Genomic DNA, 18142 nt, shown 5'->3' on the forward strand with positions numbered 1-18142 from the left:
CGAGGAAGTTACGGGCAATAGTCGTCAAACTCCCTCATAGGTGTTAATGTGATCCTTCGGATAAGATTCCTTCCACTCTTCCTAGAGAGTCAGGGTACTCTCCTAGAGCTTGCATACTCTGACCCACCAAGAGAGTCACCGTGACTCTTTAAAGATAGTCGTGTACGTGGCAAGTCAGAACTCTCCAAAAAAATTCACCTATACTTTTTTTTTTCTCTGACACTGCCACCGATGCTGCTGAAGGAGAGGGCTACGAATGTCCCTGCACATGGAAACCCGGCGTGAATCGCTGCTGGCTCGTCGACGAGTTGGATCTGTGGAATCCCGTACTCTCCACGGCCTTCGTTGAGCTGATGGAGATTAGGTGGGGCGAGCTCAGCCTGCACGGATACGCCGCGGAAAATCTCACTCCGACGCCACGTGAAAGCATACTTCGAGTATCTCTACTGATTCATCTCTTGCTGAAAATACACAGGTTAGCAGTGCTTTTTGTTCCATCTGCAAATAGTAGTGGGTTGTGGGCAGCATGCGCTTTAAAGTTCCAAAAGCTGCCGGCTTTAACGTCTCCCTTTGCCAAGTTGTTATGCCTGTCGCGAGTTCGCTAGATAAACATGTCAAGAGGAACTGGCTCTGGTAGGCCTTAGTGCGCAGGTTAGGTGGTGTACTATATTTAATACTACCTAATGGTCTTTACCGGCCGGAGTGCTCGCGCGACTGGGATAGTGGTAATAACGCGCGACGCTCTTGAAACCTTGAAAGAGCGCAGGGAGCTTTATCATGCAGTGTTTTACCATGCACCATTGCTATTACCAGCGGTTATTTTTTTTTGCAGTTGATTGTCTCTTGTTCTGTTCGCACCCGCTTTCCTAACTTGGTTTACACCAAAACACGTTTCGTGACTGCCAGTTCTTCTCGTCTATGCCATTCGGATAGGGCACAAGCTAGCAAAGCTTTGGGCTAGACAATACGCTTGCATGATGGCGCTGCATTCGAAATTGGCTAGTGCATTCACAGCAGCTACCACAGCACGATGATGGCAACGACCGGAGCTCGCAAAGACGCATTCTTTAAGTGGGTTTTGGCAGCGAAAATGCGTCGTCTTCGTTTCAGCTTTATATCTCCAGAACTACTCAATATCTTATTTTGAAAATTTGCGTCTTGTATAAAAAAAAGCTTTTGGCCTTCAATATGCGTAATTTTTACCCCGTAGCTTTTGTTACTTTTTTGTATTTGAGTAGCAAATTTTAGATTGGGATGTAAAATGAAACTTACCATTTCTCAGGAACCCCCCTCCCCCCCCAAAAAAAACAAAACAGGTATGACTATGCAATTTCGCACGTTACTTCTACATAGTAGTGACATAAATCCTATAGCTCAGATTCCTGCATTTACCTCACAAGTAAAGAAAACCTTGTCCTCTCTAGACACGCGCGTTATGAGCACCTTTCCATTTAATACTTTTTCCTAATTATACCTCGCACACTTCAGTTCTCGGTTGAACATTTCGAAGGGGTTTAAATATAACGTAAGAATTTTTGCGCAATCGGTCGGATAGTTTTCTAGAAAAAGTGCGCCAAGCTTGGATAATTTACAAAAAAAAAACTGAGGATGGGAGAAACTGAGTTTTACTTTTAAACACACGCAGGGGGAGTGCTCGCAGTACAAAGCCATGACTGCGATACAAAAGCATCCGTAGTGGAAGAATTTGCAATCAAATCTTGTGAAAATGGCAGAAAATGAATACATTTACTCATCTAGCCATACTTGTTATAGAAAAAAAAATAGATGTGCGGTTTATGGCGCCATTTTTACATGGCTTCGAGCGCTCCTACGCGCTCGCTAACGCTCGGTTTCGCTCCTCAGTGTTTTTACTACTAATATAAAGAAATCGCTTTTTGGCTCACCTACTCTACATTAAGTATCCCTTATTTATTCGTATTTATCAGCTACTTGCCAAAACAACCGTAGGCGTGGAAAAATTTTCGATGTTGCTGCTAGTTTCATTGCAGACTCCAGTATTGGGCAACCCTGAGAACCTGAGGAGCAAGAAATTGTTGTTGGACTGTTACCTAAAATTGGCAAGACTCCTTGCCTTCTAGCTACGTCTACAAACAGTGTTATTACGTTGGTTTATTCAGACTCCGGTATTTTTTTATTTATTACATACTGACAATCCCTTCAGGGATTATTGTATTCATATTGTATTTCATTCACATTGTAGCCACACGCGCTCCTTTTTTTGTATTCCTATGTAACCAGTCGGTTACACGTATAACCACGCGCCCGAACCTCTGGGAAACTTCCAGATTATTTTCGAATCTTCTGATAGGCTTGGGCGCGCAGGCGCGAACAGTTGAGTTTCTTCTGAAACTAGCGCGGCCACCAGCGAGAAGACTCGAATATTCGATGCCGCATAAAAAAAATGCGGACGCCTAACGGCAGATCAGATTACTCGACGGCCGACGACTGTTCCCGCCGCTATCAGTGCACATCATGTATCGCTTCTACTATGAGCTACCATTTTCCGGGCACAAGTTTGCCCAAATAAAGGGTTTCGTATTTCCCAGTTCTTTTGCCGCCTTCTTCAATGTCACGACCACGCGGCATTATTTTCGCTTAAGACTATCTGTGCAAAGCGAGCCCGCCTGAAAGTGTACAATTCGGTAATCGCTCGCTTATGACGAATTCCACTGCTCAAGCAACGCTCTGGTTAAAGGGACACTAAAGAAAAAAAAAACGATTTTTCTCGTATTAGTAAACTAAAACGTCACAATACCGAAAACGCCACGCTTACTGAGAGAATGCGCATGGTAAGCTTGAAAGCGTGCAAAAAAAAAAAAAAAAATGCCGGTAGTGACGTCGCGTTGAAGTTGCCGCACCAATCGCCGTGACGTCATGAATTTTGACGGCGGCTGGTAGGGCCTACGTAGTTCCTAGCCCGTAAAAAAGAAATGCATTGTCCTCTGAGAGGACCGGAGACTTAGTATACCTAGTTTCAGAAAAGCTTCTTTAGCCAGGGTGGCCGAAATACGAATAAAACATTTTGAAATCCGTGACGTCATGTGTATATTTCGGCGCGAAGCTTAAAAATAAGTTTGAACGTAATTTTCTCCTCGATTCATGCGCCCATGATCGTGAAATTAACGATAATAGTTTCCGAAAGTAATTTTCAGTCAGAGAGATAGAGAGAAACAACTTTATTCATGGCACAGCGAGGTCGTTGAATTTAGCTTGCCGGTGGTTCGAATGGTGGTGGCAAGTAGCTCGCCACGACCTTTTCGGCCCAGTTAATAACTTGTGTCTGAATACGTTGGTCATTTGATGACAGGAGTGACTCCCACGCCTCAAGGGAGCCAAAACTTGATCAACGGTTCGCTTTAGTGTCCCATTAAGTTGGGCATTGCAATGTCGTGGCTGCGACTCGCGATCAAAGCTAACTGGGCGAACTTTTCCAAATAAACAGTGTTGGTCGAAGCGAAGCGATAGCGCTGTGCAGTCAGCGGTTGTCCAAAGCTTATCTGTGCTTACGGCTCAAAGGCTTCCCCTATATATTTACTCGTTATTCGTTGCAGTGTATCGGTATTGACAAGCGTATGTACATGCTGCTTTTTTCATGGGATTTGTTTTCTTCCTTGCAATAAATGTTCATGTTATTGCGTAACGAAAATCGCTCCCGCATATTGGAAGTCTTTTACGTTTACGACGACTCGAATAGGACAGCCTGCGCAACGTGCACAAGTTGCTTGTAGCATCAAGGGTAATGCATTGTCTGTTATATTGTCACGCTCGCTTTCAGGTAGCCGACCCGTTGCACGTATAAACACTGTCTTGCGCTCTCAAGCTTATCAGCACAATCCAAAACGATCGGGCATGTTCGACATTCCGGCGCACACATATGCAAACCTAGCGTTGTAGTCTAAGCACCAGTCTTCATCGTAATAAAAAAATCTATCATGCGCCAAATCCACCTTCCACCGCGCAATCTACGACGCTGCTTCGATTTCCCCAAGGAATTTATTTATTTGCACATACTGCAATCATCATTCGGTTATTTAAGCAGGGTTGTACATGAAGTTCGTTTTCAACAATGGCGAATAGATCGATATGTAACACACACACAGATTATACAATATGCGCTTCAGATACAAACTCTTACGTGTAACATAAAAATGTGGATGCAGAAATAAATATTGTCCTGTTGAAATAGTCTGTCTTTTTGAAGGGATAGATTGCACGTGCATAACTATGGGCAGATGAATGCAGCACAATTTCACTGTGATGTGCACATTCTAATTTCTATGAAAACAAGGCAGTGAGTGTGCTGAAAAAATAGCATTAGTTTATTCCAGTTGGCAATCGTGCGAAGAAAGAATGGATATTTAAAGCAATGATTGAGTGTGGACAAAGGGTTAAGGTGAGCTCGTGCCTCTGCATAGTTGTACAGCCAGAAGGAAAAGAAAAAAATCGACTATGTTGAGTTTGTCATGGGCGTTAATTGATACAAGAATTCGAGCCTTGCACTGCAGTATTTTAATAAGGGTGAAAGTTGTGCTATGTTTCATAGGTCTGTAACGGAAGTCCTTGGAAAGCAGTTTCTTTCCCAAGGCTCGTCCGATTTGGAAGAGTTTCGCTAAACCATGTGTCACACATGCTTTGGCGACAACTTCATTTGCGTACTCGTGGGTCGTGCCTCACTTTCTTCTGCTTTACTCAGGTGTATCCAGCGTGTCGAGGTGGACACGATTCTCACAAAACTCGAAGAAGCTGTTTTCTGGGACGCCGTTCACAATTGTGCTGGTGTCCGCGACCACTTCGAGTTCCACAGCCCGCACATCCACTTTTTTTGCAGGGTGAGTGACGTGCATCAGGCCCAGCGTAGTTCGATAATGCGGCTTGTGTTAGACTTCGGGTCGTGCAGGGAACTAGCGCTTTGTACAGCTCTCCAAATTGTGAACCTAATGGCAGCGTCGACAGTCTCGGATCACGATCACAGGCATGCAAAGGTTCAGCATTAAGAGTGGTGGAGGGGGGGGGGGGTAAAGTTGCATGGCTGAGCCCCCGCCCCCCACGCCCACCGGTTGGTCGAGTCCAACAGCCAACATGCTTCAGAATGGTCTGTATTTGTTCCCTGGCTTTCTGGGAGTAGATAAGTACAGTTACTCGAATGCCTCATTACCTTCAGAAGGGTGTCTTAGGCCATCATTACCTTCAGAAGGGTGTCTTGCTGGGCGAGTTGGTACCATAGCACTTTACATTCACACACCTGTTTGGCCATAACCCTGCTCTTTCAGCAGCGACGGGACTTATCAGAATGAATAACGGTATGGAGCACAATTCCCACTCCTCCCCTCGTGCGTACGTCTATGGTCATGATTTCAGTGTAACGCAGATGCGTTCGCGCCAAACTCCATTGCAATAATTGATATAAACCCTGTGCTCATGTAATTCTTACTATTTAACTTTTAGCAAAAAGCGTTGGTATAGCTACGTGCCGACCCCTTACGCCACCTGCTGATATCGTTGGATCAAATCCCGGCCGTGGTGACCACATTTCGATAGAGGCGAGGTGTTTGAGGCCCGTGCACTTAGATTTAGGCGTATGGTAAAGAATACCAAATGATCGATATTTCCGTAGCCCTCCGCTACGGCGTCCCTCATAATCATATCGGGACGTATACGTGCCAACGTTTGGGACGTATAACTCCAACAATTATCCTTTACGCCATCCCAATCGCGTTCTTCCAGGAATTTCCAGGAGATTCCGTCCAATGGGCACGCTCGATTGCTACCCTGAAAGGTCTCCGCTCATTGACCCTAGCGAATATGCGGCTCGACAAAGAAGTGGCCGAGATCCTCGGGCGCTACCTGGCAGAGACCACGGCCCTTAACACATTGAACTTGAGTCAAGTCGAGGAGGTGAGCAAACATTTCCTTATGCTTTATTCTATGCTTCCAAGGTTATCCGTTCCATTCTCTACCTGTGAAATACAGTTGAACCTCGTTATTGCTAACACTGATATTTTTGAACTAAGTGCTAACTTTGTGATGGCTCTTCTTTGTATAACGAAACTGAAAATGCGAGAGCCACGGGATGTCGGCTGTAACGAAGACATTGTTTTGTTTGCGCGAATCTCGAAACGCGAACGGTAGCATAGAAAGCTAAGTAAATATTGAGACAATTCACAACCTCACTCGTCTCCGGACGTAGGCGTCGGCATGGTTCAACATTAGGGGGGGGGAAGAGGGGGCAAAATTTGCATCGCAAGGTGCCCCCCCCCCCCGCAGTCCAAAAGGCATGCGTCACAACCGGCGGTCCCTGGCTTTCCGGGAGTAAAGATGGGAAATAAACAGTTCTTGGAATGCAACATCAGCGGTCTTTGGCCGCCCTTCGTGCGCATGAATAGCTGAGTAGCAAGCACATGAGAAGGCATAGGCGTCCTCACGAATGCCACAAAGGAACGGGTAAGGATTATATCGCCTATAGTGCGCTTGAAGCGTAGAATATTGCATTTTTGTATGTAGTGGTCATGCGGCAGCTGCACGGCCAATTTTTTAGAGCCGAATATTATCTATACTATGGCAACGACTATCGAATACCACGAACTAATTTGTCTGGATGCTGCTTCGTTATAACGAGGTTGTGTTGTGTTTTACTCGCTGGTCTGATGTACTTGTTTAGCATCATCGTTGATCATACACTGGGGAACTGAGCAGTTTCGGTTAACTGCGACGAAGGTTTGGCCGAAAGCTAACTTTTCTCGTTATCAGTGGCCAGAAACTTTATTTTTGGCCTTGATAACATGTACATTGCCGTATATGAGCCCGCTGACCTACCATAATAAGAGCTTGCCGTGTTGTAAACATTTGAGGTCACGGCTTCTATTTTGTCTACGCTGTGATGATCCTTGCAGTAATGAAAAAAATGATATTATCATTTCATTCCTAGGATTTGGGGACACCTGTATGTGGCGCCACATCTCGGTAGCAGCAACGGCGTCCTGAAATATAATCGAATCGGAAATAGTCAATAAGAACATATCTGGCGATAAACGTGGTTACCAAGAAAGGACTCCCGCTTCTAACAGCAGGGACCATCTGGAACATTTAGTAAAATTACTGTGTCGCTCTACAAGGCATGTGGTTTGCTAGGTCAATGGAACGCCACCCATTATAAACACGTTGGGTCGCACTGCAAAATATTACTCTTGGAAACCACCCACTTGTATCACTACACTGTAATTTTACCAGAATGTTTCGTTGGGTTTCTGCTGCATAGAACGGGTATTGCCTTTTGGTAACTAGCTTTTCTCGTATTTTTTCGCCTATTTGCCATTCAGTTACGGCAGGCCACCGCTGCCACCAGCGAGAGATGGCGCTACGTGTCCATGTCGCCAAATCATGGTCACGTGCACGCAACCTTTCGACATTCAGTGCTCTCACAATATGGACGTGTTCATCTGTCGCTATCTTCGTTCACATTGCTGTTTTGTATCCGCACCAACTAAACGAAGAGTGCTAGGTTAAGCTCATACACACGAAAACGATTGAGCTGGTGCGTTCGACACTTTATGACCCCGTTTATTTCGCGTCACCACATGCAAAGCAGAGAAAACAATCGTCTACCGCAACTAATGTGCCACGCTCTCTTTCTGTCCCTATCATTCCTTTCCTGCGTTCTTCCGGCTGTATGCGCAATGATGCGCTTCATACCACGGGAGCATATACGACCCTACTTGTTTTTCAATCAACAAGACTACAAGAGTGTATCGCGTACTTATTCTGCTCTTCTCCTCATCCCTTCCCGAATTTTCGCCACATGTGAGTTTTTCTGAAAGGTCACCTTTCCTACTTTAGCATTTTAGGCCATCCGTTAAAGGTTCATTCTCAGCGCAGTGGTAGCCAACGAATTCCGCCAGCGCACATAGATACGCTGACTGTGAATAATACCAGCGCGTTTCGCAATCAGGCAACTGGTCTATCCTTCTTTAACTGCCAATAAGATTCTCAGCAATAGTTTCCTTTAAAGTGCCAGAAAGCGTGAGAACGTTCGTTAAACCAGTGATTACGATAATTCGGAATGTACTTGGCAACAACGTCACACCCGCTAAACCAGGGGTCTCAAACACGCAACATGCAGGCTAGATGCGGCCCTCGAACCTGTTGCCTGCGGCCCACACATTGCTCTCTTCCACATTTTGGTTTTCTTAATAAGTATGTTCGTGATCTATACAGGCGTGACTCGTCCAAAGCAGTGTTTTCGTGCGGCACCCCATCTGATCACCATGTGTCGAAACACCAGCGTGAAACCAAAACTATATTTTAGTAAAACTTGTTGTTGGACTAGTTGGCGCATGTTACAAGAAAATTCGACGACGCAAACAACCAAGAAAAGGCGAAAGGAAAGAGCGTCAACTCGCAACTAACTTTATTCTTCCAAACCGACCGCAATATATATGCACCATGCCACACATGCGCAATAACACACCATGCGTCACATCTAACAATCGGCCACTCTCAATGCACGTGCTATTTCAGAAACCTGTCAAAGAAATTAAATTCAGCCGCATGACTGACATATCGCTAATACAGATCTCTTTTTTCTTTCGGATGAGGTATGCTTCTAGCATCTCTCGTTCAATCACCTCCTTGCTTTTACCGAGAATAGTGATATTGGCAAATCTTGCCGCACATCGACACGCGCTACAGTGCATAGGCAAATGTGCCAAAAGGTTATTCTTTATCGAAAGAGCATGCTCCCTCGCTCGATCGTTTACGCGTACCACATCAAGAATGGATTGGTCCCGCTTGAAGTGCAAGCTTTGTGTGGATGTGTCAAACCGTCGGTCGGACACGCAAACTCGGCACATCCTCTTCGCAAGTCTGAAGTTTGGGGACAAATACGCCTTTTGCAGGACTGCCTACGTGTGAAGTGCTTTAGCTATGACACAGGCTGGCTAATCCATCAAAAACTGAAGTACTTTCAGAAAGCCGCGGAGCAAACAACAGAGTTTTGGTGGCGGTGTACGTTGAACTATTTGCCCAAGGCTGGCAAGAGGGAAGCAGCAAGGCCTGCCCAGCTGCATCTTTTGGGTCAGGTGTCTTTGTCTGAGGAAATTTCAAACACACTGAAGAAAGGACTAAAGTTTTCTACGCCAACGGAGCTTCAAGTTCCTGCTTTGTTGGCACTGAACAGGCGGGTGGCGAACTCAGTGGAAGGAGAAGACAAAGAAAGGTGCCTACTGGAAGGAGTAGACTGCCTTGCCAAGTGTGTTCAGCCTGCCAAACTGGGTCGTAAGGAATCATGCCGACAAGTAGTTTCATTCTTCAAGCATAACGAACCTCAGCTCCTAAAAGCTGACAAGGAGGGAGGCTTTGTCGTGCTGACAACGAGGGCCTTCAGCGAACAAGCGGCGGCTGCCATAGAAAAGAACTTTAAACCGGTGACTGTCCAAGTGAATAAGGTAAAAGCCAAGGCCACGTTGTTTTGCAAAGACCTTGAGCTTACGAGACTTTCTAAATCTGTTAATGCGGCCAAGCTAGGTGTGCTGTCATTTTTTTTCAGCGTGAAGACACACAAGCCTGAGAAGCCTTTCCGGTGTATTGTAAGCGGAAGACACTCGTGGCAGAATCTGGTAAACAGATATCTGTTAAAGCAACTTAATATGCTCCCTGTGGAAGATCCCTTTGTTATAAGGAACTCTGCTGACGTTCCCAATTTTTGCTTGATGTTCAAGGGGACGGGTATGTGTTCTCGGTAGATGTTGTGGATCTATTTTATTCTGTGCAGAATGTTGGATTGATCAAGGAAGTGCAAGCTAGCACTGAAGACAATGACGTTTTGGCATTTGAGGAGTGCGGGTATCTCTGTTGATAATTTCTTGACCTTTTAGAATTTTATTTGTGTTCGACGTTTGTGACGCACGAAGGGCAGTTTTATCTTCAACGTAACGGGATATGCATCTGCTCGTGTGCAGCGCCCGTACTGTGCAGCTTGTTTTTAGCATCTTTTGACGGAGTATTGGCTCAGGCTTTTGACAATACAAATGTGCGCAGGGTGTACAGGTATGTGGACGACTTCTTGGAATTTTTAAATGCTAAACCAGGTTTAACACCCACCAACTTGGTGGACGAAATGTTAAAGAAATTTCGACAACATGCGAGGGGCTGTCCTTCACTCATGAGCTACCTACGAACGAGAAAATTCAGTTTTTAGGTTTGAGCTTATTATGACGGAAGAGCACATCTGTTTGGCCTACTGGCCTCGTCCGTGCCAAGAGTTGATGCCCTGTGAAGCTGCCCAATATAAAGTAGTTAAGAGAGGTGTTGCTTTTATGTGCTTGGAAGGTGCGCTGGCTAAGTCTTGCCCTCACAGAATGCAGCAGAGCTTTGACAACCAGGTCCGCCAGCTATATTCAGCTGGGTATCCTCGCTCTGTCGTTGCAGCAGCGGCTCAATCCCTGCTTCAAAAAATGAAAGGAAAAAGGAATGCCAGCTCTTCGAGAAAGGACCAGTAGTTGTTCCGTACGCCCATAAGGTTGCACACAACCTTAAAAAGATGGCCGATAGATACAAAGCACCTGTGGTGTTTTCTGCGCCAAGGAAACTGTCAGGCCAGTGCCCACAGAATTCAAGAGGATCCGTGCCTGCCCCCAGTGGTAAGAGGCATGCGAGGCCCTACGTCACATGTGGGACGGGAGTGGTCTACGAAATTCCACTCTCCTGTGGAAGGGTTTACATCGGCCAGACCAGCCGATGCGTAAGCGATCGAGCGAGGGAGCATGTTCTTTCGATAAAGAATAATCTTTTGGCACATTAGCCTATGCACTGCAGCGCGTGTGGATGTGAGGAAAGATTTGCCAATATCACCATTCAGGTAGAAGCAAGGAGGTGATTGAGCGAGATTCTAGAACCATACCTCATCCAAAAGAAAAACAATATCTGTATTAGCGATACGTCGGTGGTACTGCGTTCAGCTGAATTTGATTTCTTTGACAGTGGTTTCTGAAATAGCACGTGCATTGAGAGCAGCCGATTGTTCGATGTGACGCATGGTGTGTTATAGCTCATGTGTGGCATGGTGTATATATTGCGGTGGATTTGCAAGAATATAGTTAGTTGCGAGTTGACGTTCTTTCCTTTCGCCTTTTCTTTTCGGTGGTTTGCGTCGTCGTATTTTCTTGTAACTATATTTCAGGATCGGCGTCCAAATGCCCAGATTTTGAAGATGAGTATCGATATGTTGTTGCAATCTTGGCGCCAAATATTCTTCAGCATTGACCAGTATACGAGATGTGGGAAACGTTTTCTTTCAAACGGTACCGTTTGCTGGCAATGTGTACAAAAAATACTCCCCCCCCCCCTTTTTCTCCTATACATTTTTCCTTGTCGCGGCCCTTGCGGGACTAAATTGCGTGACTGCGGCCCGCTAGGTGAGTTGAACTTGAGCACACTCCTCTAAACCTACATGCCCCATACATCATCATGAACTGTACTTTTATTCCCGCTGGTCGCGGGATCTCATCCCGGCCGCGGTGCCCTCACTTCGATAGAGGCGAAATGCTAGAGGCCCGTGTACTTAGATTTAGGTAAACCTTAACTAACTTCAGGTAGTCGAAAGTTTCCGAGCCCTCCACTACGGTGTCTCTCACAACCATAGCGTGGTTTCGTGACGTAACACCCCAACACTTATTAATAATTTTTATTATTGTTGGGATTTAAGATCACAAAACCACGATATGATTGAGAGACGCCGTAGTGGAGGGCTCCGCAAATTTTGACCACCTGGGGTTCTTTAACGTGCACCTAAATCCAAGTACACGTTCAAGCATTTTGGCCGCCATCGAAAATGCGGCCGCGCAACACTTATTGCCTAGGTATGTCTCATCATCACCCCACTAATACGTTCAAACGGCTTTTGTTGAGGCGATTTAACTGTCGAATGCTTTACTCGGACATGCGAGATAGTTCTCTTGCAGAATTCGTATGGTAGATTTCTAACCATTGCTGTTCATGAACTGTGTGTCTTGTTTTGTAATTTTTTTTATCTCCTATGCTCCACTCCCGCGATAAGCCTTCGAGGCAGCGATATCTTGAAATAAATCAAATAAATTAATAATAGGCGTTGCCGTGATGTCTGCGCAATTGTACTATGGACGTCCGCGCTTTGCTTTGCCCCCGCAGGCTGGCGGTGACGGCATCGTTACTCTCCTGAACTATCTGGCTTCCAACCTCTCGGTGAAGTCCATGGAAGTGACACGCGAAATGCTCGAGGGTCAAGCAGGCGAAGCTCTTGCCGGCGTCGTGCGTAGGCACGTTGCTCTGAACAAACTGGAGGTAAGGCAAGTCCGTTCGGATACGTGTTAATGCGAAAGCCTTAGACGCGACATCAAACACCAAAAGTGAGCGACGGCGGCGGTGGCAGCTTCAGCATGAGCGATGCAGAAAACCACGGGACCTCATCGCATGGCTGAGAAGATGGGATTCGCCACCCAGTCATGTTGGGCAAAAATGCATAGCTGACTTTTCTTCTCTGAAATCCCTCAACGAAAATTTAAGTGCATGTCGATTACCAGTCATCCTATTCTGTGTTCTGAAGCGGCAGCTTCATTGTGGCCGTCACATTGAGTCCTTCACCTTAACAGGACCATGATATGGTCACCCAAGAATTTGCGGTTTTCTGCGAAAAATACAAGTAGAGGGTGTATTAGGCCTATACATGTGTGAAAAGGGGACTGTAAAAGAATATTTCTGCGCGAAATAAGCCCTAGAAGTCGGCGGGCGTCATCCCCGCCCACCATTGGTGACCACTATTTTGTCATGGCATGTTTGAGCGCGTGTTTTTGAGATTGTTTGTGAACGCACAAGGATCATTCTGGTAAACAGATTATGATCGAAAATGGGGTGCCATGGCCCCTTTAAGATACGCCAGAATTATAGCCAGTGCCTTTGCAGCAAAATACCGGAACCAACCACGGTACGTAATGATTTCAGGTGGTCGTTTTCCAATGCTGCGGTCTTGCTTCTTCGCGACAGAACAGTGGTTTCCTCTCCTCGACTCGGATGGCTGGGTCAAGGAATTAACATTTGGCCCCGGACGCACTGTCTGGTACCAACAGCCATCTCCACGTTTTCTTCTAGTCGGAACGTGGTGTAGCGACCCGAGGAATGTGACATAAGAGTGCCTAGGGTTTCTTACTGTTACTCCTCTTCTTACTGTTACCTCCTTTTATTATGAAACCTTGCGAACCAGCTGAAATTTCTGTCGTTATAAGCGCTACGTAACGCTGTTAAGTGACCCTCACGTTTTCCGAGTGCTAGGGGTGCAACTGCAACCCTTCTTTCATGCAAACTCTTTACACCGAAGTTACCCACTTCCTCAATCAGTTGTCAAATCAGTGTAGCCTCCACTGCGCTTGTACTAGACCTAAATGATATAAAGTGACAGTGCCGAATTCGTCCGGAATCCATAGTTGGCTGTCATAGACGCCCAGCGCGATGCCATCGCCACCACCTCCGGTACTGCCATGGCATTTCTGTCTCTGTTAAACTGGGGAGCTATTCTCAATGTGTCCACCTAGTAGGCCGTCTATTTCGGCCGCCGTTGATTGGATGGAGCTCGGCGAGCAGCGCGCACCCTGTTTGTGGCTTTTTGTCCCGCAATGGAGCTATCGCAACTGTCGTCACAAATCGGGGCGACGGGATGCGCTTTGACGCAACGAACGCAGCCTCAATGATCCATTTTTGGCTCCGCAAGTCTCGAAGGCCGTGCTTAAACTCTGATCTTGTGATCGCATTAGCCATCTAATTAGGTTTAATGCGCCCGCCCGTCTAACGAACCTGTGAAGGTTGGTACGCATTCCTTGCATCGTTCTCAAGCGGCAGGGACACGTTCATGTGCAAGTACAGACTTGTGAAGTTGAAGTGTTTTGTTACTGTACATTTCCTCCACTTCCTTTCTTACGCTGGGATTGTGCTGAGCGGGTTCTGTGCGTCGACGTGTTCAAGAACGCGATGACGTCACGGCTCATCACTTTTTCGAGTAACTGAATGCGCTCCGCCGATGTGGACATGTGTTCTAGGTGGACACATGGAGAATAGCTCCCTTGGTCTGTCTTTAGTATAAAGTGACGAAATTTTGGCAACGAACTACCTACTCATGTCACACATTGACATACGTGGGAGAAAGGACTGGGGAACGGCCGCCGTCGAAGCACAAGTAGTGGTTCGTAGAAGTGGGCCGATCGTGGGGTAAATTATAATGCTGAACGGTGCTTCCAGAGTAAGACCGAAGGAGCTGCAGGCGCATCATAGTTGCTCAACCTTGAGAAAAGATGATTCAGCGATTTGTGTCATTTCAGGACTTTTTCTCACCCAAATTTGTCACGTGTGAGGTTTTCAGTCCCCGCATTTTTTTTCTCCTGACCGCGCCATTCCATATAGAAGTCTATCAGCGGGAAGATTACGATGGGATGGGCTAAGAGCGAAAAGTGCAGCCGGCTATGCATAACACGGAAATAAAGCGAACTGCAGGTGCAATCTAAATATCTCGCTCTGCTGGAGCACGTACCCGCAAGAGGGGGAGGACTATGCAAGGCATCGAACTGGAATGCGATAATATTCAACTACCGAAAACCGTGAAATCCAGCAGCATGGGCGTGCGCAGTAGTCCGACAGTAGTATTGACGATAGTGCGCAGTATTCTGACGAGGGTTCTCACAATACACCTTCAGTTGTTAGTCTGGCGCTCGTCTCGTGGTTCTTCCCTTCGTGTTCGTTTTTTTTTGCGCAAAATGCAATCCGGAATGCATACCAACTCGCCCAATGCTCAGCTCTTCTAAGCAGTATTCTCCATTAGAGGGGGCGAAATTTCACCACAGCCCCGCCCCCCTCTCTCCCCACAGGTCGAGCCTAAAATGTTTAGCAATGGATGCAAAAATAACATAAAGAAGTGACCCGATTCTCAGTAGAGCCTGCCTGGCGAGTAGACAGTTCTTGGATTGCAGTATCAGGTGCTTTCCGCCTGACATTATCGTCAAAAACCCTGCAATGGCCATAATCCTGCATTCCCCCCTCCACCTCGGCCACCCACGCGCACTCCTGCGTCCAGCAGTATTATAGTTTTAGTGCCTGGGCCAGAAAGCAGTTTGCGTACGCAAGTCATTGCGTTCCTTTGTATTTTCCTTGGGTGCAGATGGGAATACAAAGCAACGCAAGAGCTTACGTGCGCAAGCCGCTTGGGGTACCCGGCACCAAAACACTGTTAACTGTTAAAAGGTTGAGATAGGCAAGGAACAATTAGGGTTTTGGCGAAAGCTACAGGGAAACGATGCTTCAGCATATGGAGCAATATGCCTCTTGAGCTCGGATATCCATGTGCACATCTTTGCAGCTCCTTACCGTAATCACCCGAAGGACGAGGTTTCATTTCGGGACGCGGAGGTCGCATTTTGATGGAGGCGAAATGCCAGAGGCAATTGTACTTGGGCTCAGGCGCACATTTAGGAACCCCAGGTAATCGAAACTGACCTGCCGCCGTATCTTAGCACCTAGGGTTGCGCGCTGCTAAGCTTGAGGGTGCGGGTTCAATTCCCGGCCACGGCGGCCGCGTTTCGGGGAGGGGGAAATGCAAAGAATACCTGTGTGCTTAGGTTTAGGTGCACGTTAAATAAACCGAGGCAGTCTTAATTTCCGGAGCCTCCCACTACGGCGTTTCTCCTAATCATACCGTGGTTTTCGAACATAAGACCTGAATTAATAATTAGGTGATCGAAATTGATTACGAGCCTCCTATACAGCGTGCCCCGTAATCATATGGTGGATTTTGGCACGTAAAACTCCAGTTATTCCTTACTATAATCAAACGTTCCACCATCCTGGCGATCAGTCTTTTACTCCTTCGTACCTCGCCTCTATTTCGCAGATCAACGGCTCGACTTTTGCTCATCCGGAGGCCGTATTGAAAGCTGCTGTTAAAAGCCCAAGCCTGAAGACGCTGAATGTCAATGAATGCCGCCTCTCAACGATGGACATCCACAACATGGCGAAGCCCTTCTAGGCCCCCGCCGTCTCGGGCTAGTGTGCTGGGTGGGGCATCAGCGTCAGAGCCGCCTACAAGCGTTCTGGAAAATCTCTCCTTCACGAACTGCAGGAAGGCGAATGCGGGGGAGCAGGATTTCATGTTTCAAGTCACGTTCGCCATGCTTATTTCGGGCAAGTGTTCGCGTTTACTGCGAAGGCGCTGCTCAAGTTCTGCGAGTGACCCGCCTTGTTGAACGATCGATTGCCACTCGTGCGTGCGTCTGTCCGTGTCTCCTTACCTCCCTCCCCTCTTTTCGTTACTTTCGTCTCCCCTTCCTCAGTGCAGGGTAGCAAACCAGATATTTGTTTTCCTGTTAACCTCCTGGCCTTTCAGCAATAATTTGTCTCTATGGCGATGCACTGCGACACATTCAGTACTTCGAATCAAAGGTCCGCATGAATCACTTCACTTCAGGCGTGTTATAACAGACCCTTGATTATGTAACACACTGTAAAAGAGCAGCATGGTAATAGTTATTTGCAGGTGCTCTCAATTTTCGTGCCAGTCTTCATAGTGCACGAGAAAAGTTGAGATTTTTTTCATCCGCTCAATAGCTAATCAGCGAAAACGTCACAGAAACTGAACGACAGCATTTGTCCAATAATTTCTCCCGCGTTTCTAGCGCTTTTCTCACGAATGCCGTATACAAACATGCGCCGAGGTTTTTCTTTTTCTTATTTGAATTTTCGGGCCCATTTTCATGCTCTAACCTGGTGCCTTATGTTCTAGAAGAGAATCCTGCTTCTTGTTTAGCTTATATTCATATTTAGAAGTTCATTATTATTTTTTTGATGAATAGTCGAACTCCTTAACATATCGAACTTATTGGGTGAAACGTATTCTATTAGGCTCTCTGCTTCGTACCTCGACAAGTGCGAAAATCAACAAGCATGTTTACTTTGTACCACGAAGAGTTGGACTACTGTAAATCACATCCGTGAGGCCATATAGAGCGCACAAGTTCGTTGCTTGCCCAAATTCTAACGTTTACAAAACGATGCCTGTGAAACGTTTGCGCTGTCCTCGCTCGCTCCTTACCGTGAGGGAAAGCAAGCACCCCTTAACCTCCCCCCCCCGAGATTGTCCCTTGCCCCCGGCCTACCCTACATGCATATGCAAGGGCCGCGGTCTCCTGTGAACTTGGCTAAACGAAGGAGTCGTCGTTAGTATGAGCCCAGACTGCGAGCGCAGGTCAGAGGTAATACCGCACTGTTTTTCTTCTTGCAGAATTTTTATTTATGGAACTAAACATAGCCTTTTACGTACATTGAGAGTAGGATAGAGCCAATACTGTCGATTTCGCTAACTTCCCCAGAGCAGCGTAGCCTAACGGGCTCTGCGGAGGTTCGCAGTAATTTACTGCAACACTAAATACCGCATACGACCAATTGCGCATCTATATCCGAGGACAACTTTTCTTGGCAATAAAGCGATGGCTAAAGAGCCAAATCACGCGTATCTTACCGCTACTGAATGTAGTCCCACAATACTGTCCGTATTTTCTGCGCGAGATATATATGAAGTAGGGCAGCTCCGTGCTAGTGGTGGGAAGACTGAGGTAGCAGCACAGCTGGTGGTGTTCCCCAACTCCTCACCCTCGTTGCTCTATTTTTCTATTTCTCGGTCTTTCTATCTTTCTTCCTCTAATTTTATTTCTTTTTCTCTATCTCTGTATTTCTCGCTTCTCTTTCTCTCACTCTTATCTTTCTCTGACTCTCTCTATCATTATCTGTCTTTCTTTGATTATCTCAATTTCTCTACGCATTTTTCCTTCTGCTTTCGTTCTCTCTGCTCCTTTCTTACTATGGTATGTTACACCCTCTCCTCTTCGCACTCACATCTGTCATCTTCTCTCTCCCTCCCTCCCTTCCCTTTCCAATCCCTTGCTGTACTGTACTGCAAGGTTATTCTGCGCCTTCGGATGGTGCGCACGCGGGTTCGAATCTCGCCTCGCGAATAATATTTCCCTTATGCTTATCCGTCTCTCTTTATTTCTTTCGTTCTACGTACGTGCCCGGATCGCCGGCTCGCCGCCGTCACTCTGCAGCGACGCAACTAAGTGTT

The 18142-nt window shown here is 46.6% G+C and overlaps 1 protein-coding gene across 1 annotated transcript; it reads left to right on the top strand.

The window, feature by feature from the left end:
* The first annotated feature begins 233 nt into the window (after positions 1–233).
* On the top strand, positions 234–16054 carry LOC119376565 (uncharacterized). Its single transcript, XM_037646355.2, has 5 exons — positions 234–475; positions 4715–4850; positions 5746–5916; positions 12181–12333; positions 15920–16054. Exons 1-5 carry the CDS (start codon positions 354–356, stop codon positions 16052–16054), a joined length of 717 nt encoding a protein of 238 aa, XP_037502283.1. The 5' UTR covers positions 234–353.
* Positions 16055–18142: the final 2088 nt, after the last annotated feature.

The sequence above is a fragment of the Rhipicephalus sanguineus genome, unplaced genomic scaffold (assembly GCF_013339695.2).
Source record: "Rhipicephalus sanguineus isolate Rsan-2018 unplaced genomic scaffold, BIME_Rsan_1.4 Seq1471, whole genome shotgun sequence".
Taxonomy (NCBI): Eukaryota; Metazoa; Arthropoda; class Arachnida; order Ixodida; family Ixodidae; genus Rhipicephalus; species Rhipicephalus sanguineus.